A 25,522-nucleotide genomic window follows, 5' to 3' on the forward strand; every position below is an offset into this window, starting at 1 on the left:
ACACACACACACACACACACACACACACACACACACACTTGCATTTTACTACTTTAATGCTCCATCAGAAGTTTATTACCTATTATTGTGGGAGAATTTCATGTGTCCCCCACAGGCTTTTGAACTTTAAGGTTATGGGAAATGTCTTTAAGATGCATGACCACAGACTGATATTGTTTTAGATAAATTAAAAACAAATTTACTCCATTTTCCAGTCTGTTTACATAGTTTCCCTGCTAAAATAGCCTAATTATGGTTAAATACAGTACATTCTATGCTAATATAACTTCATCTTAATTAAACTTTCTGTTACATAAAATTGAAAAAAATGTCATTTCGTTCATGTCACCTGAAAATAAATTCACTGAACCTTTTTTAAATAACTTGATTTTACATCAGCAGCCATTTCCCATTAAGTGGAAAATTTTGCCTGTTTTGGTGGGAAAGATTTGATAATAACTTACAGGTCTGGGCGGCGGCAGGTCAGGAAGGCTCTTCTGTGGCACTGGGACATTTTTCGCCACTTTTCCATTGACCAGGGCGTCAGATCGCTCGTCTGGGTCACAGAAGTAAAAAGACTGGAGATCAGAGCGTATCAGAATCATGAAATAGTGTGTATAAATTRATTACTGTAATTACAGATATTTGTATAAAAAAACCTGGTGTCTGTTTTTCTCAAGCTTTATTTCCAGATGTTCACCTGGTTTTGTAAACCACCTTGCTTTAGTAACCCTCCTTAGTGTACTTGTTGTGTTAAGTTGTCTTTTCCCCGTCTCTGTTGTACACTTAATTTTGTCAAAAGCTGCTTCTCACCTGTCTTTTATCCCTTCTTAATTTATTCTGCATTGTTTATATTGAGTCCTGCCAGGTTAGCAAACAATTTGTTTGATTCCTCTTGTTAATTATTTGTCCTGCTTTTCTGTTTTATTCTAGATCTTAATCATATTATTAATTCAGTGCTTCTTGAAAAAAATTGTCTTACTAAATCCAACATTTTAGTTCTTCCTTTTTATCCATCATTCGGGATTATAGCAAATAATTTTCACCACGTAATTCAAAGTGTATTGAATAATGTGATATATTATCAATGACTCAATATTTAATAAAAACAAATAAATTATTCAACAATTCAWCTTGAAAGCCCACCTCCAAACCGTGCTGAAAAAGTCGTTTTGACATGTTTTTTTTTAAAGATTTGCAGTCAGACTGGCTTGTTTGGTTCTGTGTTAGAGGGACCTTTTTACATGTTTTACATTTTACTTTTGACACATTTTGCTGAGACAACATGGCTTCAGGCTGCCAGCTCAACATAATTGCTCTGTGATGGTGTGGGGAAAAAAAAAATACATAAAAAGTACCACCTTTTTCAAACGAATGTAAATCAGTTTGCAGAAACAAGATTCTGTTTCTGACTATTTGAAGTTTTGCTTCGTTCAGGAAACAAAAACATTCATAAATCCTCACATTTATACTGTTTCCAAGTTTGCTACCTTGCACCTTTTATTCTGTTTTATTTATGCYACAGTCACGCTGCACACAACACTGTTTGCAAAAGTAAATTGTCAGTGTTTCCTTGGTATAAGGGAGCTTAAGATGGCAGCTAAATGCTAATCTATGAAGCTAAACCTTCTTTAGCATTGATGGGTCTGCTCGTCAGGGGTTTATAAATTGCTGTCTTGTATATCTCTTTAACTTTCATTTTCTGACCGCTTAAAATCAACTCTACCGATAGACCTTTACATTTGCCTGTAGTTTTATGAATATCTATCCAATGAAAAGAGCTTGTGGCTAAAGCAGAGTATTTATTTTGAAATGGTGAATGAAATTAATTCTAATTTAATGGTTTCTGGAAAAATATGATAAAGAACTACTGCTTGTGGTGTTTATTATGMAGCTTTGACAATTCACCAGTGATTTATTGCCCAGTCTTTCAGCTAATTACAGCGCATTAAAAATGTATTTATAACCCTAAGTTGAAAATGGTGGACACAGTTTGCACAGGCTTTCGAGTGATGTTCAAAACCTGGAAAATTGGTTTATAACACTAACTTTCCTTGAAACTGAGTTCCTTGGTCTTCTTCACTTAGTCAGTGCCTTTGAACAAACTTTTGAAGCCATCAAAGGTTTACTTTAATAATTCAAATAATTACTGGAATTAAAAGCCCACCCCCACAAATTAGACCCAAAGTAAGAATGCACATTTTGTTTTGCTCAGTGAAGATGTTTTATTAGGTGTTTGCAGTTTTTCACCCCGCCTTGTCTTGGTAACTTGTGACCCACAGAGGGGTCTGATAAGAACGCCTCGTTTTCTGAACAAATAAACTCAACCCATCGTTTCCACAGAAAGAGCGCTGCATTTATCTCAGCCAGGCGATCTGTCTGTGTCTTTATCAGCAACATTTTACCGCAACATTTAAGCTTAAAAAGTTGCGCCTCGACCGATTGAGAAACCGCCGCTCTTACATCTCCACTTTCCATCGGTTTCTGTGAAGGAAATAAAAGAAAACAAACCAAACTTGAGGCTTTCTGCTAGCGCTGCTGCTGGACACACACAAAAACAGTGTTAAGCCCGGTGCTGACTCAAACCACATTCTTCATCGCCGTCCAAACAAAACGGGTCGGTCGCAGATGGAGAGTAGCTTCGAAGAAACAGACAGGAAGTGGTGTGTGGGAGGAGAGGAGGTGGGGGGGTATGCTTGCTTTATCTTGTCTGCTATTCATCTGAATCTAAATGAAGCTCGAGGTGTATAACAACACACAGTAAGTCTGCAGATTTCTGTCAACCTGAACATGCAGAAGCATATCTGGAGAATACTGCCACATACATGTGTATGTTCGTGTAAAATTTTATTTTCTCAAACAAAAAATGGATTGATCAGTTTGCCGATTCATCAGGTCACTTTTGACCTCTTTTAAAAAAATAATCTGAATTGGCAAAGCCAGCATACTAAATTAAAAGACATGCGTGTTGGTATAGCACTTTCCACTAAACCCTTGAGTAAAGGGGCTTTGCAAGACAACAGTGCTTTTTTTCAGTGTAACAACAGGAAAGACCCCCCAAAAAACTGTTTTTCCGATGCATAAATGTGACCATAAATGCCGTCCTGATAATTTAAGTTGTTTTTTGTTACTTTTCAATTTGTTTCCTTTGTTTTCTAATTGAGTGGCTGGTGGCACAGTGTCAGAGAAGGCAACTTCAAATCCCCTGACCGTTTACATCAAAAGCGTGGGTAGGAAAGGTGAAGCAACATTTGCTCCACTCTGGGTCCTTTAACAAGACCCTTAACCCCCACATGCACCCAAGATGTTTGCCCCCTGCTCCACATGTAGGCTGTGGTAGCTTGGTGGTCAGTGGTCGTGTCARAGAGGGCATATAACTCTTGTCAAATCTTGGTGCGAGTTAGTTTCCTGTGGCGACCCGATGAAGGGAGCAGCTAAAAGACGGGGTGAAAAACATTTGTTTTTTTATTGTTCGCTGTGCTTTGACCAATTTCTTCCTCAGTTTGTTTCCCCTATGCCCAGCTACACCTGTTCCCAGTTTCATCAGTCACAGCTGCAGCTAATCTTCTCATCAATCAGTCCTCAGTTCTTATAGGTCTGCAGCTCAACCTCACACGTCTGTCATACATTGTTATGCTCTCCTGCCATGTCTGGTTCTTCTTCAGAACGTCATTTGGTTCATTATGGCAATTAGAAATCCCCCTAAATTTCCTGATCATTGACCGATACTTTATAGTTGTGTGTCTTTTTTTCACTTGAAAATAATGGCACAGAGTGAAGCAGTTTTACAAAATAGCAACAATTAAACAATTTAATGCTGGTTTTTGAGATGTACTATATGAAAAAAGTCAGAATCTCTCAGCTGCTGCTTGAATGTTTTGAGTGTTGAATTGAGTTTAGCACAAAATATGTTGTATTGTGCCACAATCGACTCATTTTCATAGAAATTATTTGCAGTTTATCTCRTGTCATCATCCCATGCTTTTCAGGTCATCACTCACCTTTGTCGCCGCTGTCCTTTGATCCACTGACAAGGACTTTGTTCATGTAAATGTATTCTTCATCAGCACCTGTGTGAGACAACGAGGGGAAAGAAAGATGTGGTCAACAGTTCGATGGGGTAGGGAAAAAATAAACCCAAACCTTAGGCCGTGGTTGTTTTCACATCAAAACCAAAAGTGTTGCAAGAACAATTTAAGCAGCCACAACATCCTCAGGAAACTTCAGTCTGAGCATCATCAGTAAGTTGTTATTTATTTCCCCCAAAGTTTCACTGATGGTCCATGCAATATACAAACTTTGACAAGACTCAGTAAGATGGTTAGTTTGACAGATTAAGACTCAGATGGGACTTTATTTTGAATTCAGATTTAGGGATTGAATTGCAAAGAGTCCTCAGCAGCAGAAGAATGCATTCTGACTAATGGACACAATTATTAACACTCTGTGCAGAATATGAGCTAAAAAAAAAAGGATACACAAATTGTTGAAAGTCTTATGTAAAGCATAAACACAATATAGAAATTGTTGCATTTAAAAGATTTAGCAAGTTTATCTAAAAAAATGAATAGATCATCTGGACGAGTTCTTCTTTTTGAAAAAAAAAAGGTTTTGTTTCTCCTCCAAGAGAGGAGTTATAGGCAATGTTTCGACATGGGTGGACAAATGAGTTTAAGAATGACCTCGTCATTAAACGGGGGGAGATCTTTGTGTCYAATTGTCCCCCTTTTACAATGCTGTTAGCATGACTCGGTCCCCTGTGAGCAGTAAGGATAATCAGAGTCGTAACGATTGTTAGGCTGATGGTCCTCTGAAAAATAGAGACAGAGTCGTAACGATTATTAGGCTGATGGTCCTCTGAAAAATAGAGACAATCAGAGTCGTAACAATCGTTAGGCTGATGGTCCTCTGACAAATAGAGACAATCAGAGTCGTAACGATCGTTAGGCTGATGGTCCTCTGACAAATAGAGACAATCAGAGTCGTAAAGATTATTAGGTTGATGGTCCTCTGAAAAATAGAGACAATCAGAGTCGTAACAATTGTTAGGCTGATGGTCCTTTGAAAAATAAGGATAAACAGGGTCCTGACGATTGTTAGGCTGATGGTCGTCTTTTGCATGTGAACAACCAGTTGGATTATCATGATTCAACTTGTTTGTTCATCATGTGGAAGTAATGCTTAAATGGCTGAGTTTACCTGACACTCCTCAGACTGAAGAAGTCTCTTGGAGGCAAAACAAAATATTTTTTTCAATAAGAACAACACGTCCAGTGGACCTATACTCAACTTTTATTAAGATTTTTCTACCCGGATTACTGAGATGCATCAGGACATTTAGCAAGTTTAGTTTGAATTTAAAGACAGGAACATATTTTGCATAATTGGTGTCCAAATTGAATAAACCAGCAAGATGATTAGACAAGAATATGTGTTTCAGAAATAAAACATTAGGGTTTAAATGTAAGACTGTACTTAATATTTGAGAGTTTATAGTTTTCAACATCATCTGTGTGTTAATATCTACAAATTTGAGATACTGAAGTCTTAACAGGGTTATTAGCACTGCAGGAAACTTAGATTTATGAATATTAGGTACAATCTAAAGAAAAAAAATAAACGAGACATCACAATGTCTACAGAAAAGCCTCGTTACCCTTTGCTCTCATGTTTGTGTGTGAGAATGTGTGTGTTGTGGTTGCAGCGTCTCCTCCACTCACCTGTCTGTAGGTTTACCTCCCTGACTGCCCACTCAGTTCTCATCAGTCTCTCATCCAACCACTGCAGCAGCAAGGCCTCATTTAATGTTTTCTGTGGTTCTGATGGTCAGACACTGACACTTTGTGCTTTTTATTATTGGTTCCTACCCAGTTTGTCTTCAGTCTGCTGCAGCTCTAATCTGCTTTACTTTGAGACCCGTCAGTATGATTATGAAGTGTTGCAACTCTTACTTGAGTAAAATGATGAATACTCTACACACTGTCAGTAACTTCATTGAATGAAGAGCAAACCTGTTAGGAATGCACCAGAGAGACACACCTACAGATTATGTTGAAGTGAGACCTCTTGTTTATACACAAGCTTTGTTGTTCTAACACTATTTTCTATCTGCTGAGACGTTTGGAGATGAAATGATGTTATTTATTTGTATTAATTCACTTCATTCTAGTCTTTAAAAACAGCACAATTTGCACAACTTTTTAGTTTTTGTCAGTCTGATGACATACTTTTAAAATATTAAAGTAGATGTTATAATTAGTTTGTACTCAAGTAGCCTTTTTACAAACTACTTTTACAACCTTATAAGTTCTCTAAACACCTCTGTTGAAATAAGAAGGACCATTCAACTTGTCAGCATGTTATACCATCCAGATTATGTTTTTTTATGTGAAAGCACATCTTACAGATGTTACAAAGGTATGGCTCTATAGTAAGCCTTTAGTTGCTAAAATGACCTTACATTGAAAACATTTGATGCTTCATGAAACTAAAAAATAAAAAAATAATCAACAAAGACTTTTAACATTTGAGCTGCTATAATCAAAGCAAGCAAATCTCCTAATAAGCTTAACCCTAAGTTAGTTTTAAATGCAACTGATGCTTAAAAATTGTTGTCTAAGTGTCTGTTAGCAAAATATTTCCACAACCGCTGGATGAATTACGATAAAACTTTCAGGAAATATTCAATGGATGTTCTTCTCTAACTCWTCCACTTTTGGAGCCAACCTGATTCAAGATGGCTGCTACAGCTGACTGATCTTAGAGGACACAAAAATGGCTACAACTCGGTCACTTCTACAAAAATTGAGCTCAAATTTGATGTGGTAGTAGCTGAGATTTAGTCACAACTCATGCTTTGAGCGTGAGACTGTGCACAGCATTAGTTTCAAGGCTTGATTAAAACAGCTGCAACTTCATTTCTCAACGTATGATGATCATCTTTTAAGTTGTATAAAAGGTGGTGGGTGATATTCATTTATTTTTAATGAAATGCTTGATTGTTAAAAACAAAAAGGTTACTTTTTAAGCAAAAATCTTCATTGATTTTATTATTTATTATATTATTATTTATTTATTATATACACAATATTGTGCATTCATGCAATAAAAACCATTTTAGATGAGTTAATCCAAACTTTTTAGAGTTGAAACATCTCAATCTTTGAACTCCTTCGAAGATTCTCTGACGTCACCACAGTGCCAAAAAAAAAAAAAAAAAAAAAAAAAAAAAAACTATTAAGGATGTCCATGAAAAGTCCAGGATTAAAACGGAGTTTTATCAAACAAGCAGGCTATTGTGCAGAAGGCTAGGATCTGTTTCGACACCCACTCTCACCGCCGCAAACATTCATCAAACATTAATCAGAGCCCTCCTCATCGGCACGCAGAAGCCTGGGCCACTCCTACCTCAAAGACTGGAAATACACGTCCCTCTCAAACAACAAACACTTGGATTCATGTCCATTTAGGCCAACAGGAATGAAAAGTTGGATAGAGCTTGAATATTTTCATACATAATTAAAAATCTAAAAATAAATCTGCCTTTTACTTTTATACTGAGTTAAAAAAAAACTTAAATATGACCCGGATGGACTAAAATAGACAAACATAACGTGTTTGCTGTATTTTAATTTTTCTCATCTTAATRAGAGAAATGTTGATTTGTTCGTTTATATTTGAATAAAAACTGAATTTTAATCGACAAACAGAAAGCTAAGCTTGAACTTGACATTAAACTTGTTTAATGTTGGCTTAACCCCAAGTATGGATCTTTTTCTCAATAATTTGGACTCAAAGACRTTTAAAAATGGATTGAAAATTTAAAAATGCCAGCCTGTTCTACTGATTTAGGAGAAGACAAAATGATTATTGAATAGATTTTTATTAATTCAAGCAAAATTAAATGGAGTAATGCAGCAAAAACAAGACGTTTAACGGGATAGTTAATTTCAGCAGGTAAGATTTTAATTGTTTATAACGGGGTGCCCAAACATTTTCCCTGAAAGGGCCAAGATTAAAATCAATCTGAGGGTGGTGGGCCAAATGCAATAATAAAATACACGAAATGCAAATACTTCAAGTAAAGTTGTATTTTTTATGATTATGCTAGCAGCCAGTGCCGTTGCCCACATTTTTTGTATGTTTTTTCAGCCCATGGACATGGAGAAAATTCAGCCTTTGCTCAGCAGCAAAGGCTCATGGGACTTTTCATAATTTAAAATTTGAGTATATGTGGTCTTATAAGGTGTGGAAATCTAGGTATGGACTTAAATCTAATATAAATGTCTCTTGAAGTTACTTGTATTTTAAGTTTAATCTTCAAATATTTTAAGGATAAAGTACCACCATGAGTTAGGACTATCTGACTGCAGCTCCTTGTACCTATAGTTGGACCAATGGTTGAAAAGACTAAGTGTAAATATAGTATTTCTACATAAGACAGGAGATTACAATCTAGGAACCAGGACAACTTCTAGTGGGCCAAATCAAATGGCTTGGCGGGCCAAATTTGGCCCGCGGGCCCCACTTTGGGCACCTCTGGTTTATAACCTTTCCAGTGAACTTTAATTCAAAAAAATCTGAACTATTTCTTTAAGATGACTAAAAGTTAATACTTAAATACAGAATATTGACAATGGTGAGGTGTTTTTGCTAACAATAATGATAGACAGTATGAAGGAACTGCAACATTTCCACAAACACAACAACAAAGCCTGAAGTCACAGAACAGCAGGCTCCGGTTAGTTACTGGAACTTTGCATGGGAACTTGTCCCAGTTCAGCTCAGAGGAATCTCTGTTTGAATTTAATATTTCAGCTGACTAAGATCAGACCCTGAGAGGAAATCAAACAGAACCCCAGCCTCAGSAGAAACTCTTCGAGGAGCGTTTCCTCCTTTGAAACTGATCCAGCGAGGTGAAACCGAGCGGCGGAGGAACATCGCCATGTTTCGCCTGAACAGGGAAAACAGACTTTAAGGGAACAGAGTTGAAAAGGCTATTTATAAACCGCTTTGCAAAGGAAGTGAGCGTCCCCTCCGGGGGATAAATGTCGCTTTGGAAAAATGATACAGCCCGGAGCCAGGGACGAGTCCGAGAGCTGAACATGGAAAATCAGGACTTGCTCTGCGTGTGTTTGTGGACAGTTCTCTGAGAAAGACAGAGGGGTGGACCTTTGCAGTCCAAAGGAGTCAGAAGTTGTAAAAGAATTAAAACCAAACAGATTAGAACAGTTGCATCTTGCTGCTGAAGGAGAGGTGCCACTTTTGCCTGGCTCTGTGTTAGCAAAATATCAGTGTTGTATAAAGTACCACAAAGTGATGCTTGAGTAAAAGTGCAAACATCTTACCAAAAAATTACTTAAGTAAAAGTTAAAGTCTCCTTTAGGAATATTACTTGAGTAAAAGTCTTAAAGTATCTGATATTTTTTGTACTTAAGTATTAAAAGTAAAACTATTAATTTAAAAGGAGCAGGTAGATTTTCTGTGAGGACATTTATTAGGAGGTGACCTCCCCAAAATTTGCAGAAATGACTGTTGTATTAAAATAATTAATTTATGTTAAATTTAGGATGCACTAGTCTAGCTGTTTCAGTTTATAAACAGTATATCAAGGCTGCTCAAACCTTTTCTCCAAAATAATAATCTATCCAAGGGCTGTGGCCAAATATAATAATATAATTCATGAAATACAAATACTTCTTAAGTACAGTCCTTTTATTTTAATGATTATGTCCTGCTGGAGTGTGACATGATTTGTTTGTGTACAAAGTACGGTAACAAAATTTTATATATTTATACTTCTCATTAAACCACAATTAAATTCACTTTGTCTAGGAGGCACAATTTACACGGATAGTATTTTTTTACAATAACAAGCTGGGATGAAAACAAGCAAAAACGAAATAAAAGTAACGACTTTCTACTTCTTGCCTTTTTTTTTTAAATGTAAGGATTAGAAAGTACAGGTAATTGTGTGAAAATGTAAGAAGTAGAAGTGAAAAGTAGGCTGAAAAATAATTACTCAAGTAAAGAACAGATACCCAAAATTCTACTTAAGTACATTAACAAAGTATTTGTACTTAGTTACGTTACAACTCTGCAAAATTTCTTGATTAAGATAACTGAGAGTTATCCTCAACATGAACTCTGAGCTCTAACGCACTCTAACATAAAAAAATAAAAATAAAAAGAAGCTCAGAGTAGCAGATTTCCAACATGGCGGTCCGTGAGAGTCGAAAGCTGGGAAATGAAACCACAGACGGTGGCTCGGTGGCTTCTTTTAGGTCAAAGAGTAGAGCTCCTTCATGAGAGCAAAGGCTGCGTTTCACAGGAAGACAAAGACTTTTTAATGTATCTGGTTGACCTTAGAGGAATGGAACCGTGAATAACCACAGCACCATGAGCGCATGAGAGGATATTTAGTGACATTTTCTGTTTGTGCCGTCACTAATGTTTGAAACGTGCATCCTGACGAAACTTTAACCGATGAAAATCTGAAAAGCTCATTGCTTTTGATTTTATGTCCACTGGTTCACAAGATACTTTGCTAATAGAGACATTGCTGAATGTAATACTGTATGTAGCACACATGGGTGGATTTATTTAGCCATTTTTTGTGTTTACTAAGTTCAATAGGAGGTGGCGGCCATCTTGAATTGGGTTGACTCCAAAAGGTGTTCACATATTCCAGATGTATTTTTATGGTAAGAATTAATAGAATTAATAGAAATAATAGGTCTTAATAATTCCAATCAGAAACATTATCAGAATGTTTTAAACACAAAACTAGAAGTTCAGTTAGATACAGAAGTAAACACCAGAGGTGATTAGAGTATCCAACAGTTGTACTCAGGTAGAAGTAGCATTACTTCAACATATTTTTACTCAAGTAAAACTTAGTTGTCCAATAAATTACTAAATTTAGAGTAGTGATACTTCATAGTATTACTCAAGTAAAGTAAAATATATGGTGTAGTAAAACTAAAAGTATCWTTCCCCCCCAAAAATTCCTTAAGTATACAGTTTGCAACTAGTTCCTACCCACCTCCGTTAAACACCAATCTGAAACTCCTGACCCCACGTCCCAATTTAGACTTTTTCAGGAACTGATTCTGATTGATATTTTGAGGGAATATTTAGCATGTTTTTGAAGTGAAAGCAGGTTAGATCAAATCCTACACGTTAAAACCCTTCAACGATTGAGAGCTGTGCGAGGAAAATTACGCTAGAGGAAGAGAAAGCTGCTCCAGGTTTAAAGGGGGGCGGTGTTTGAACGTCAACAACAAAGTTTACTGAAATAGAAAGCTCTAAGCGCGTTCTTTAGATTTTAATTTAGAAGTAAATATTTTTGTCTGTGCTAATTTGCAAAATACATCGYGATTACATTTTGGATTAAAGTCGAATCAAGATGGCTGCACAGTGAAAAAACATAAAGGGCTATAATTTTACAGGTCATCCCTGACACATTTTTGTTTCAAACTTTAGGTTGATTTAGGTCGTAATTCTCAAAAAATAAACAAGTCACTCAGTTCTGCCTTCTTCTTCGAGTTCGCTTACCGCTCGACGACTTGTAGGACTGGAGGAGGTCCGACAGCAGGCCCTTCTGGATGGTGGCGTTCCCGCTCAGGTTCTCCTTGTCCAGGATGAGCAGGAAGCGGTGGAGCTCCATCATGAGCTGATCCAGCACTGGGAGCCAAGAAAGACAAGAGGGACTCAGATTTACAGCAAAATAAAACCTCTTCTTCAAGCTTACTGTACATTCATTGGCACGAAGGAAAATCTACTGTTATCAGATTGATTTAAGAGCAGGAGGGTCACAGTTTCTAACAAAGAGAATGGGAAAGCCAAGAGAAAACACGAAGTCTGAACTGTCTAGACAGGCCTATTAACCCTAACAAAAAACATAAAGTCAATATATTGCCTGAGCTTCTATGCTTTTTTTTTCTTTTTGCTCATAGAGGAGCTGTAAATTTCATGTCATCTTTTTTTAATGTGAGAAACTCAAAGGTTTTTGTGTCAGGCAGTACTAACTTCTCTCAACAAGTTTCAGTTTTAACAGCTTACAAGTCTGTTTTGAGGTTGTTTTGGGACTTTAGCAGAAGGTCAAGTTCAGAACAGGGAGGGAGGAGCCCTCTGTGTTGGGAGTCAGATTTGGGGGGTTGCAATGTGTCTGGGTGCAGCCCACACACATCCTTCAGGCGTCAGCGCTGAGCTCACAGCCCCTCTCCACAGTGTGGGGAGCTCTTTGTGTTTTTCTTCACTGTCTCCCAGCCTCATGAATGTGGCCCCCTTTTGCTACAGAGGGCCTCAGTGTGAGGGTGGCTTCTTCAGCAGGAGAAAGGACAGAAAGGGATAAAGAAGGAAGACTTCATTAAAGGAAAAAAAATGGTTGGGCAGGTACTTGTGGGAGTAAAAGGACGGATATTTTGGAGCCAATGTGGGTAAAAATAAAAACACTGCAGGTTTCACTCTATAGGAGCACTAAAAAGAAAAACATAAGGGTTTTCTCACAGTAACACGATACACAAGCAATTTTACATCAAACRTTTTGTGAGCTGAAAACATTTGCAACCAAAAAAAAGGCTTTTTCTGTGAAAATGAAACGCGAGTGCTGCTGAAATCTGCTGAAAATCACGTCTTTGAGAAGAAGCAAAACACAAGCTAAGAGGCTGAAAATAGCAAAAAGGCTAAATGCAACCATACACTAGCTAAAACTAGCATAACAGTAGCTAAAAGCTAATAAAGGATGGCTAAATGCTGAATGTAGCAAGACTTTAAAGTACCTAACCACAAGCTAGAAGCAGCTAAAACCTAAAAGTAGCTAAACGCTGGCTGAAAGCAGTAAAGAACAACATGACAGCTAAAAGCTACATCGACTAAGCAAAAGTACACAAAGGCTAACTAAAAATAGTAAAAGGGAAGATAAAACTCGATAATAGTAAAACGCTGGCTAGACGTTAATAAAAAAAATTAAAGCTAAAATTAGAAAACAGCTAACTAGAAGCTAAAAGTAGTAAATGAATGACTAAATGTAGCAAAAGACTTTGAGTTAATAGCAGATAATCACAATCTAGAAGCAGCCAAATCCTAAAAGCTAAATAGCTAAAAGCAGTAAAGAACATCATGGCAGCTAAAAGCTAAAATGGCTAGCTAGAAGCCAAAAGTACACAAACGTCGACTAACAATAGTGAAAGGGATGATAAAACCTGATAAAAGCAAAATGGTGGTTAGATGAAAAAAAAAAAACAGAATTAAATGCTAAAAGTAGCTAAAGGTAAGCAAAAACCTATAAGAAGTATAAGAAACTGAAGCAATGTCACTGTATTTCTTTAAGGGAAGTTAAATATTTTGACTGACTTAAAAGTGACAAAAAACAAAATCATAACTAAAAGATATAATTGATAATGGTTACGGTCAAATATGTTAATGTGTCTAATTATGTGTGAACCCCATTCTACACAAGGACCGAAGTTTGCTCTTTATAAAACCTAAAAACTCTACAGGAAAGTGAAGTGTTTGAACTTTGTCAAATAACTTGTTCGAGTGACTCCTTCTGGCTCAAACTGAGGCTGGTGGGTGAACATTTATCCCTGTCTCCCTCAGCTCCCTCGCATCAAAGCAAAATGGGGGAAATTTTTTTGCAGCATGAGGCGTCAGACGTCTGTATGTTTCTCCAGTGCATTTTTGTTCTGATTTAAAATCCAGTTTTTATTTTAAGTTATATATGATGATACGAACTCATGGGTGGGCTGGACTGAGACATTTTATAGAAAGGAATCAATGAATCAAACAGCAGCAGGTAGAAAAAATGAATCGTTCGTAACCTTTCCACGGAACCCCACTTTAAACTAGAAACCTGAACTATTTATTTRAAGTGTCACAGATCTGCCTACAGCAGAGTCTTTAGGCTGAGTGATTAAAACCAAATCGACTGCACTTWTAGCTGATGTTTTGCTGCGAGTGTTTGGCCACCCGACAAGAATCCAAACATTTTTCCAGCTTCTCCTTCTTGTGTATTTGTAGAGTTTGACTCAGATGGCCTTTGGGATCCGAGGACCCTGGGAAACGGAGTCAGCTGACAGCGCAGGGAGGTCTGCAGCCGGCCGTTTCTGTGGGCTTCGGGTTGGCCGGATGCCCGCTGCACATCCAGTGGAGTGACYGCAACCCCACTGCATAAACAGTTCACTCGTGCAGGACAGCCGAGAGGAACCTGGGAGAGCATGAGAGAGCGAGAACACTGCCAGGAGTTTTAACTGTTGCAGCTGAATAAGAGCAAAAATGGACAAGAAAAAAAAAACTAGTTAAATTTACAAACACCCACACTGTGTTGTTCCTTATTTGCTTTATTATATTTATCTGTACTGTTTAGATCAGTTGCTTTATCGACTTCCGGATTTATAAGGTTCAAATACAAGTTTTTTTTGTTTCTTAAATTGTGGCTGTGTTTGAATCTAGTCTGACTTCAGTAACTTGGGTTGTAAGAAGCTTCACCGCAGCATTAAATAAAAATCAGAACGTCTTTAATCCCTGCAGGAGAAATTTTAGAGTTTTCTCAAAATGTGGAAACAGTATATAAAAWTTTAAACGGTTTAGCGCCGATCTGTTTGCAAAAATTTGTTTATWACYGTTCAGCTGTTTCTTTGCRCTTAACCAGAACATCCAGGCAGAGCTGTGAAGTTCCTGCTCRRCGATCAGCCTTTGGACAAGCAGCTTTTTTCGGTTAAARCCATCGCTCWGTGGAACGCTGCGCCTGATCGTGTAAAAACTTGTAGTTMTTTTATTAGTTTTAAAAATAATCGTAAAAAATATCTTAAATCTACCCAATGTTGCAATCATTGAAATGCACTAATCAATTTTAGAGTTGCAGGTTGTGTGGGTTGGAGGGTGGGGTGGAGGTGGGCATAATTTTGTGTTTGGACAGCGGGGTGGGGTGTTTTGTGTATTTTTAAATTGTAAAATGTTTTATTTTATATAATTTTTATTTTTCAGTTTTTTTTCCTCTCTTACTTCCATTTTACTGTTGGCTGTTGTTTTGTTTTTACTGTTTGACTACAAACTACAAATGTAAATTAGCCTTAGGCTAAATCTGGTGCAATGCATCAAATTATGTTTTAATTGCACACTGTCCCGAATAAATAAAATCATTCATTCAAATACAGTCTGTGTGGAAAATGCTGAACCTGTTTATATAAATCAAATGCTTCCTGCTTTATTAGCTGAAGGTCTGTGTTACGCCGCCTGCTTGCATTAATTGTTCTTTTAATTACGGCTGAAACCTTAATGGAGAACGAGCTTCCTCCTTATCACTCCTTTAACAAAAATCAGCTTTCATCCCCGCATCTGGACCAAAGTATTGCTTCTTTTGTTTGTCTTTTTTTAGCAACACAGATGCTATTCTGTGAGGTGGAAGATGAAGAAAGAAGTTAAAGAGTTCCTGCGATCTTCATCGGGAAGTTTGGGGCGAAATAAGGGACACGTCTTATTTACGAAGCAGGACGTCTGCTCCTTAATCTTGATCAAATTGAATAAAAACAGATTTCATTACACACACACACACACACACACACACACACACACACAAATACATTTTTCTTGCAGACGTTTACATACATATGTAATGGAGATAAATCAGGACTCTAATAAATATAAATAATCCTATACTAATAATTGCAAATGTGCCTTTATCTCTTATCTCTAAAATGTTTTGAGTTACACAATTTATCCCCAAGTGTGAACAGAGGCATCAGAGTTGACCACTTGCAGCCAAATCACCAGAAACAGATTTGTAACAACCTCTAAAATAGAGAACCATGAAATTACAGATGCCAGTAGTGGAAAAAAGCAAAGAACAAAAAAAAAAAAAAAAAAAAAAAAAAAAAAACATGAAAAGGCTATGTTTTTAATGGTCTCATCACTTTACTGAAAAAAGAAGAAGTTCCATTAGGCAGGGTCGGAGCCAGAGGTGGGGTGACACCTGATTGACCACCCCCAGGTGGTGCCCCCAAATATTTGACAAGTGGATGGGATTCTTGGATTTTGTATTTACATTTAGGTTTTGTAAACAATTGCTCTCTGATACTACTGCACTATGTAAATTTCAGCTGCGTATGTTTAAAAATGATTTAATAGCCCTTCGTAAAATTAGCATTGTAGCCATTTTGAATTTTTGATTAGCATTTAGAATTTGGTAAAGATTGTTTTCGGCTGCTTGTACACTAATCTTCAGCTTTGCATGTCTAAAATTGGCTGGATAATAAGTTGTGACTTGCATACAGCATGGTTTTTGGATCATTCTTAGCTATGACCACACAAAACTTCAGCTTAATATTATTTAAAACAGTTGAATTAAAGCCATTTAGAATTAGCTGTGGTGGACATCTAAAATTTTCAAAACCAGAGTGCTTTTTTATTTGTAAAAAAAACACCTTGGCCACCCCTTGCAAAAAAGCTCAACTCCACCCCTGCCATCAGGTTAATAATGATGAAAGACAGTCTTTAACCCATCGAGGCAAAGATCTGCAGTGAAATCTAAATGTTCTAAATTGTTCAGTCTAGCTATAGATTGGAGCAGTGTGGTTATCCTGACTGGGCTTTCCTGAAAGCAGACAGGAAACACAGACAGGATTCCATGCAACCTTCAGGTGAAAATGAAGACCCCAAACCCAGACCCAAACCAGTGGTTATTCCGTATGTTGCGGGTGTTTCGGAGAAACTGAGACGTTTATTTTCTAAACATGATGTCCCAGTGGCCTTCAAACCCCAAAACACATTACGGCAAAGGCTGGTTCACCCCAAAGATCCGGTGCCCCGGCACAAACAGAGCAATGTTGTATATGCTGTTAAGTGCCAGGAGGACTGCGACCAGTTATACATCGGGGAAACAAAGCAGCCACTTTTCAAAAGAATGTCCTAACACAGACGAGCTACATCTAATGGCCAGAACTCTGCAGTTTTCACTCATTTACAGGCCAGCGGTCACTCTTTCAGAGWTGAGGATGTTCTCATTCTTGATAGAGAGGAACGTTGGTTGAGAGAGGAGTAAAAGAAGCCATTTTTATGAAGAAAGACAGTCCATCGTTAAACAGAGGTGGAGGCCTCCGTTTTCAGTTGTCCCCCTCCTACAGTGCTGCTATTGCCAGTATCACTCCACCCCCTGTTAACAATAAGTGTTAATTAGGTGTCAACGATAGCCATGTGATGYGAGTATCAGTCACACGGAGGCTGGGCTTAAAAGCCTGAATTTTGCCTGAAACTCTCAGACTGAAGAAGTCTCTTGGAGAAGAGATGAAACGTTTCATTAGAGAAGAACCCGTCCAGAAGACCTATACGATTTTTTTCTTTTTTAATCTAGCTATCGTTTAGATTTGGTCAGGGCAAAAACAAAACTGAAATCCAGAAGTGACATATTTAGTCAAAAAGTGAACTTTCAGTTCAGAAAAGAAAAGAAAGTAGACTTGAGTTTGTTCTAACATTCCTCACTGAGTTTGACCATCAGCTGAACAAGGATGTCTTGTTGGGGTTTTGGCAACATTTCCTCTCCTGGATGCCTCGAGTGTCAGAGGTAAAACTGGCCAAGTGAAACTGGTGTTCTTAGATTAGCAAAGCAGGCTTTCATTTATAAAGCTTCCAATGTAAATCAAGTCACTTTTTTTCCACCTTTGTGTCTAGTTTTAAGAAGCAGAACTGGGCTCGAACTCTTGGCTAAAAATAATCAGGAAACAGTCTAACTTTCATTTTCAGGTGCTGACTCAGCAGCAGCACCTGTAGCTGCCAAACAATCTGCGAGCAGCACATATTTAAACAGTTTTAGATCTTTATCTCTTTTTTCCTACTCTCATATCTTCTCTTCACTCACATCTTCCACCTCTCTACAGGAACAACCCTCTCAAGTTCAAGGTCATTGATTTATGTTCCAGGAAATAGCCTGGTCCGCCGATGCAGTATCTGTACATGTTTGTGACTTTGATCAGCTTAAAAAAAGATTTCTGGAGAGTTAAAGAAAACATAAACAACTTGCGATCCAAAGTGATCATGCCTTCAGGAGATGATGCAATAGAAGCAGCTGAGATGCAAGAGGTCCAGCCGGTTCGGTTTAGAGCGGCTGGTTAAAGTCTGTTTGGACGACTCTCCCTTTCTGAATCACGGTCATACTTTCAGATGTGGGGCAGATGGTGAAAACAGTTGCGCTCGCATCCCTTCCTTTGCATCTCGCCAGATCTGAGATGTACAGTAAATCTAGCAACATAAGCGGTTTAACGTGACAACTTCTGTCCGTCTGCGTCTTTTCATGCCATCGTATCGAGGCGCCTGCATTCGTTTGTTCATCCGCCAGAATCACCAGACACTTTCCCTTGACTCATCTCGCCACTCGGTCTCACGCTGTGCACTTTGAACTGCAGCAGCGGAAAACAGCAGCTCCATCCTCATTCTTGAGCTCATTCAGGCACAAATTCATTGCTTAAACGGCTAAAGAGGTATTTTGTTTTGAGAAATTTCAAACAAAAAATTTGCTGTTTTGCTGGTTTTGAGTGGCTCCTTTGCACACAGATATACAACAAGAGGGCCGGTTTATGTGCTAGAACTCAACAACATCAAAACATGATTGGAATTTAGCGGCACAAATGAATTCTGCTGCAGCGCCATCCGTACCCCTGCTTCCCACAACCTTGCCTGTGCGTGCTCATTTTGACTGCTGCACACTGAATCTGCAACTGCAAAACCATATTCTCTTTCATTTCCTCATGTGGTGGACTTAACCTTAACTTTTAAAAGGTGTTCACAAATTAATACAAATGAGTCACAACAGATATTAACTTCCAGCTGATCTGTTCACTCAATACACTTTGAAAACACTGAACTTTAAGGACATTTACCAACAAAACCAATCATTCTACAGAACTGAATGTGGGCTAAATGCACTAAAATCTTAAGTTAATACAGAAATATGCAAGCCATGTTAATGAGGAATTTTTCAATATTGCATTTTAAACTTTATCTAAAAGGGTTAAAATGGTGCACAATTTGTTAAATTTGATTATTTTAAGCAGTCTTTTTCCAGCAACTATAAACTCCTTTTCTTTGACAGCTTCCGTCATTTCTGGTAAAGCTACATCATAAAAAAACATATTTTATTGTGGATGTAGCTAAGCCAAGCAAAAATCAAACACTCTAGATTTTTTATTAGTCAGTGTGCATTGCCAATGCAATGCACACTATTGTGATTCGTTTCCCATCCAAGTCATCTCAACTTTGCCATGCTTCTCCTCCTGCATACTTTGTCCTAGAGCTGCCATTGTAATTTATATTTGTAAAGTACCTGTGCCAAATGATGGCTATGCCTTTTGGTGCCTGTAAAACTTATAGTTTATGAAATATTAATGTTTAATGAATTATAATGGCAGTCAATGGAGCCTTGCATTGGTACAATACTGCCCCCTGCTGCAATATGGTACTGCACCATAGTTTAATATTTCAACTCAGTAGTTCAGTGTTTACAGTACTAATATGATTGTATTTTGATGTTTTACTATAATATTGTCTTAATACTGCTCGATTGTTGTAATATTATGCATTTTGTGTCAATAATTGTATTGGCGATGTGGCCTCTTTCTGCACACATACAAACCAACTCCTGCCACCATCTTTTGCCACAGCTCCATTGGTCTAATGGTCTATGTTATGGACTTTCATGTGGGAGATCAGGGTTCAAAACCCAGGTAATGCAACTTTAACAAAAAATCTCTTCAAACTTCATATTGTCACACAATTACCTTAATTACAAACACCTGCTGATGTGACGGGCACAAGCTGGTATAGAAAACACATTTAAACTTGGTCAAAGTTCATTCTGCAAGTCCAATGTTGCAGGCAAAGCCATGCTGCAATGATATGCTACGTGGCAATGCACACTTGTTTTTACACCGTAAAAACCCATGTCTAGTTCTATTTTACATTCTTACATTTAGGTTGAAAAAACAGAATTTTATTTGTAAAAGAAAAAAAAACGAATACACAGATTAACAAGCTAGTTCTGTAGATGTTGGAAAACTAAATTTTTATACGTGTCAACCCCTGCAGACCTATATCTTGCGGGGTGACAAGCAGACTGTCAGCCGCGGGGGGGAAAAGGTGGGGCAGATATAAAAGCACCTGCAGCGTGGAGGAGCAAGGAAAGGAGGACGGGGAGAGGTGGTGAACTTATTTCATGAGAGGGCTGGAAGATGGTTATTCAATTCTTATTTATTGTTTTGTTTTTATGTTCTAAATTTTCAGATATTTAAAAAAATTGAAGCTGGGTTTTGGAAAAAATTCTGTAAGAATTCTCTCCACGTGTTTACCTGCAAAATGAGGGTAAATCCATTTCATTTACAGACAATCCGTACAGCTTGACATTTTGCTGACAATTTTTATTAGTCTGAAGTGATGTCAACAAGGATTTCATATAAAGAGGAATCCCCAAGCATTTCAATATACAGAAAAGTTTAGTTTATTTTAAAGGAAAGAAAAACAATTAGGATTAAAAAGTRGTGTTTCTAAAGATACCTGTTCTACAATTTTTAATTTAAAGCTAGATTTGGAGGATTATATAATATTTTAATGACATGGATGATTAGATGTTGCCTTCGTAGACTAATTTTTGCAAAACTAAAAGAAAAAAAATCTGCTTTCATGTCTTTTGCCTGTGTACGTATTCTGCCATCTTAGATCACACATATACGATGTTGTGACAGCTGTTGTGAAATAAAAGAAAACAATTAAACTTTATTGCAGTAATTGTAATGCAGTAATGCCAGATGCCATATAGAATATGACGTCTTGTATTGGTTATTTAATTTAACATGGTCTCTCTGGTACAGGGAGTAAAAAAGCAACAAAACAAATGCATTCAATGTGTGAACCTAAAAACACACACGCTGAGTTGTGTTTGAAATAATGAAATAAACTCATCTTGTTCCATTTTAAAATTAAGAGTAGCAAGGAAAAAAAACAATTTCAAAATGTAACTGTCACCTTATAAGGTGTAACTTCCTGTAAAAAGGGAAGTGGTGACAAGAAGGAGAATTGGATCCAGTAACTAAACGTCACAACGAACCACTGGATTTACTTTATTTCACACCATCAAAACCTGATGGTGTTCRACTGGCCTGCCAAAAGTCTAAACTTTCACTTTTGTTTTAATTTGCTCTTGTTTTTAGATAACTTGTAAAAAAAAAAAGAGTCATTTATTTGAGAAAACAGCTGCAGCAACAACAAAACATTTTTTTTTGCATTCATTTAAAGTTGTATGGATTGTAAGTAAATTACATGGATTTTCCCTCATAGAGATGTATAATGAAACCTCATATTTGTGTGCAGTTTCTGATGTGACCAGTATGGTTCTGGGAGGTACAATTTATTCACTGTGAAACCTCAATCCAGATGCGATAACAGCAAATAATGGTGGGATAATAGGTGGGTATTTAACCTCATTGGAAAAACTGAACTGTGCCAACCGAGGTTGGTCAAAACATACGAATTAAACAACTGTTTTGTTCATGTAGAAGTAGCAGATAATTATCTGCTACTACATGAACAAAGATTAAAGAAGAAGAAAAAAACAGCTGTTTGATTGGCGTTTGATAACTATTGGCAGGCTCTGGTCTTTTCTTATTCAGAGCCGAGTTCATCTGTGAGGCAGAAATGACCGTGACATGGCTGATTAATTCAAGCTGTGTTTTGATTTCATTGTCATAGAAACCAGAGAGAATAAATACAAATCTGGTGATGGAACAGGATTTTGAGTCTGAAATGGGATTATACGGGAAGATAAACTAAAAACTGAGCTCTGAAGACATTATTATGGTTAAACATATTTGCAACTTGACGTTACAGGTAAGTATTGAACATTACACCAAATGAATAATAAAGGGATAGTTTGAATATTTTAAGGTGGCTTTGATAGCGCCTCCATTGGTTTCAGTCACAGTTAGCTGTGTTTAAACATAAAGAAATCCTGGAAAACTGCATCAAATTCCACACGGAGGACCAAAACACATTGTGCTACAGTCCTTGTAACAGTGACTCAAGATACGGCCATCATCTCCACGGGGAAGGAGTCTTTTTGGCCCCTTTTCCAAAGCTAAGATGCTAGCTAACAGCTGGTTTTGAGTAAGGTAAGGTAAGGTCACATTTATTTGAATAGCACTTTTCAGCAGCAAGGCGATACTAAGTGCTTACGAGTGATGGGATGAGCTGATTTTGATTGGAAAAAAGTGCAACACTGGGMTTAACGTCTCCTCCAACCATTTTATTGGAGGCAAAGAACCAACACAGGACCACCCTGATCCCATCCCTGAACTTTTTGTCCCTAAACAGGTACGGTAAACCTTCAATTGTTTTACTGTACTGATAGCTTTACACGTAGCAACCATGCTAGCCTCAAAGCCGTTCTACTGATAATATTACTACTTACACAAATCACTATTAAGTTTTGTAAAATATGCTGAAGCAGTGGCTCGAAGGATAGAAATACACAYACGTGATAAGTCTGTTGAAGACCTTGAACCTCCAGCCAACCTTTCAATTGAACTTGATTCCTGACGTTGGATGTGTCGAAATTTGCTTTAGGAGCGTCTAAATCTTTGTATAATCCATACGACTTGTTTGATCATTTGARAGAGCTGCAGATAACGTATGTGTGATGTCATGAATGGAGATTGCCACTGTAGCCAAGCAGTGGGCTATGACCTCAACCAGAGCCAGGGGGAATGCATTTATTCATCTCACACTTCAACTTTTCTGACACTTTAATTTTCAGATTGGCGCTCTCTGTTACTCTGGCCCTTGGAGAAATGAGGCAGCTCTTCACGGCTCAAACTCTTAACAGCCTCTAAATATCAAAGTAAATCTTTAGTGCTTTTATAAAAAAATGTGAGTCGTATAAGCTTTATCTCGATTAAGATGCAGTAACTCACACCAAATCATTCTTCTGCACAACTTGCTTATTCAGACAAGGAGAAGCTCTTGGTTCAAACTTGGTTCAGATGTTTCGTTTGAAGCTCATTCTTGATATCAGCTCAACAACAAAGAGCTGATTTTCTGCATGCACTTWTAAATGGCTTTCAAGTGTCAGCGCTGCCTGTAAGTGTTCTGAAACATCCCTTTTAAAACAGCTTTTACAGTCTAAAGGTCAGATAGCAAATGTCAAGATCCTGACTAAAGGACTTCTATCGTGGTGAAGTCAGAGATGAGCCAAAAGGCAAAGCTCTCGGTTTACGTTCCTACCCTCATCTATGGTCACAAGCTTTGGGTAGTGACCAAAAGAACGAGATTGCGATACAAGTGGCCGAAATGAGTTCCCTCTGCAGGGTGTCGGGGCTCTCCCTTAGAGACAGGGTGAGAAGCTCAGTCATCTGGGAGGGACTCAGAGTAGAGCCGCTGCTCCTCCACATCGAGAGCAGCCAGTCGAGGTGGCATCTGGTTCGGACGCCTCCTGGACACCTCCCCGGTGAGGTGTACCAGGCACGTCCCAGTGGGAGGAGACCCAGAGGAAGACCCAGGACACGCTGGAGGGACCATGTTTCTCAGCTGGCCTGGGAATGTCTTGGGATTAGAGATGGGAAAAATGGCTCCTTGAAGTGATCCGGATCTTGGGGAGTCGTTTGTTTCATAGAGCCGTTCAAAAGAGCCGTTCGAATTTGAACGTATTACGTCATCACGTGGGGAAATACATGATCATGTAGCCGTACGTAATGACGTAATCCCATCACGTGGGTAGAAACATGTGTTTGTCAAGCGGAAACCCCCCTCCCCCTTTCACCGTGAGCTTCTGTACTCCACAACTCTTCCTGTTTTACATGAAAACGCAAAGCGGGAGGGATTTAAGTATGAAAAAAATAAATATTATATAAGGAATAAAAGAAATAAAACTACAAATGGCTCGTTACTGCTCACGGTTTGGCTCCTATCGTTCGTTGTAAAGAGCCGTTCAAAAGATTCGGATCGTTCGCGAACGTCACATCTCTACTTGGGATTCCCCCCAGACAAGCTGGCCCAAGTGAAGCATCTGTCACTAATTGGATCAGCAAATGACACAGCTGCAACCCATTTGAGTCCTCCTGGTGGTTTTCCTATTTAAGGCGGGTCCAGTGAGCAGGTCATCGCTGATACATCGCTTCCTATGGGTAATGATCCTCAGCCTCCAGTCTTACACTTGTGATCCTGAAACTATTAACCTTGTGNGCCGTTCAAAAGAGCCGTTCGAATTTGAACGTATTACGTCATCACGTGGGGAAATACATGATCATGTAGCCGTACGTAATGACGTAATCCCATCATGTGGGTAGAACCATGTGTTTGTCAAGCGGAAACCCCCCTCCCCCTTTCACCGTGAGCTTCTGTACTCCACAACGCTTCATGTTTTCCATGAAAACGCAAAGCGGGAGGGATTTAAGTATGAAAAAAATAAATATTATATGAGAAATAAAAGAAATAAAACTACAAATGGCTCGTCACTGCTCGCCGTTTGGCTCCTATCGTTCGTTGTAAAGAGCCGTTCAAAAGATTCGGATCATTTGCGAACGTCACATCTCTACTTGGGATTCCCCCCAGACAAGCTGGCCCAAGTGGCTGGGGAGAGGGAAGTCTGGGTCCCTCTGCTTAGGCTGCTGCCCCCAYGACCTGAACCCGCATAAGCGGAAGAAAACGGAAACATAATGGGGATCTTTCAAGTAAAAATTGATGATCAAGTTTGACTGCTAAACAGATTATAGGGAAATTGTTAGATGTGCATCTACACGATGGCCAACACAACTAATCGACCTTAGCCCACACAAAAAAAAAACGTTTATACTGCAGTTTAACAGATATTGAGCTAGAATTTGGTGTACTAGTAGCTGATAGTCATTCAAAACACATATTCTGAACACTAACAGATCATGCAAGGCGTTGCGTCTTTATGATGTGATTAAAATAGCTACTGATTATCAGTTTCACTGCTTCACAAAAAAGCAGAGGTTTAACAAGTTGTCGCAGCTTCGGCTGACCAAGGAGTAAAAGGACAAGCAGCATCAATAAGCAACAAGTAATTCCACCGCAGAATTGACCACATAARAGCGTCTAATGCTCGGTTATTTTTCCCACAGGAATGAGAGCTGTGGGGAAAGTTAGCTAACGTGCATGTGTGTCTGTGATCACGCGTGCGTGGCAGCGCTTTCCATCAAAAGTGGTGAACCTGCTGACAGGCACACACATTGTGCCGAGTCCAGTCCAGAGCTACTGTATCCAGTCATTAAGGCCACGTTTGATGTCCTGAAAATGAACGAGAGTGAGACCCCGAGGGCGAAAAAAAAAAAAAAAACTCCCACAGAGCACCTCACCGCCATAAAGCAGGAAGACCGTCTTTCTTTTCATCATTTTTACAGCCCAGTTCAGCTTCCTGCGCTCCCCGCTCACTCCCCCGTTGGCAACTTCATCCCATGACACACACACACACACACACACACACACACACACACACACACACACACACACACACACACACACA

General features: G+C 38.4%; 1 protein-coding gene across 1 annotated transcript in view; it reads right to left on the reverse strand.

Moving 5' to 3' along the window:
- Window positions 1-25,522, reverse strand: part of afap1l2 (actin filament associated protein 1-like 2) — a 49,619-nt gene that overhangs the window by 18,802 nt on the left and 5,295 nt on the right. Inside the window, exons 2-4 of the mRNA XM_014007586.1 lie at window positions 11,557-11,685; window positions 4,002-4,070; window positions 465-556 (exon numbers count right to left, since the gene is read on the reverse strand). Coding sequence (XP_013863040.1) covers window positions 465-556; window positions 4,002-4,070; window positions 11,557-11,685 — 290 coding nt within the window. The remainder of the gene's footprint in view (window positions 1-464; window positions 557-4,001; window positions 4,071-11,556; window positions 11,686-25,522) is intronic.

The sequence above is a fragment of the Austrofundulus limnaeus genome, unplaced genomic scaffold (genome assembly GCF_001266775.1).
Source record: "Austrofundulus limnaeus strain Quisiro unplaced genomic scaffold, Austrofundulus_limnaeus-1.0 Scaffold43, whole genome shotgun sequence".
In the NCBI taxonomy this organism is placed as follows: Eukaryota; Metazoa; Chordata; class Actinopteri; order Cyprinodontiformes; family Rivulidae; genus Austrofundulus; species Austrofundulus limnaeus.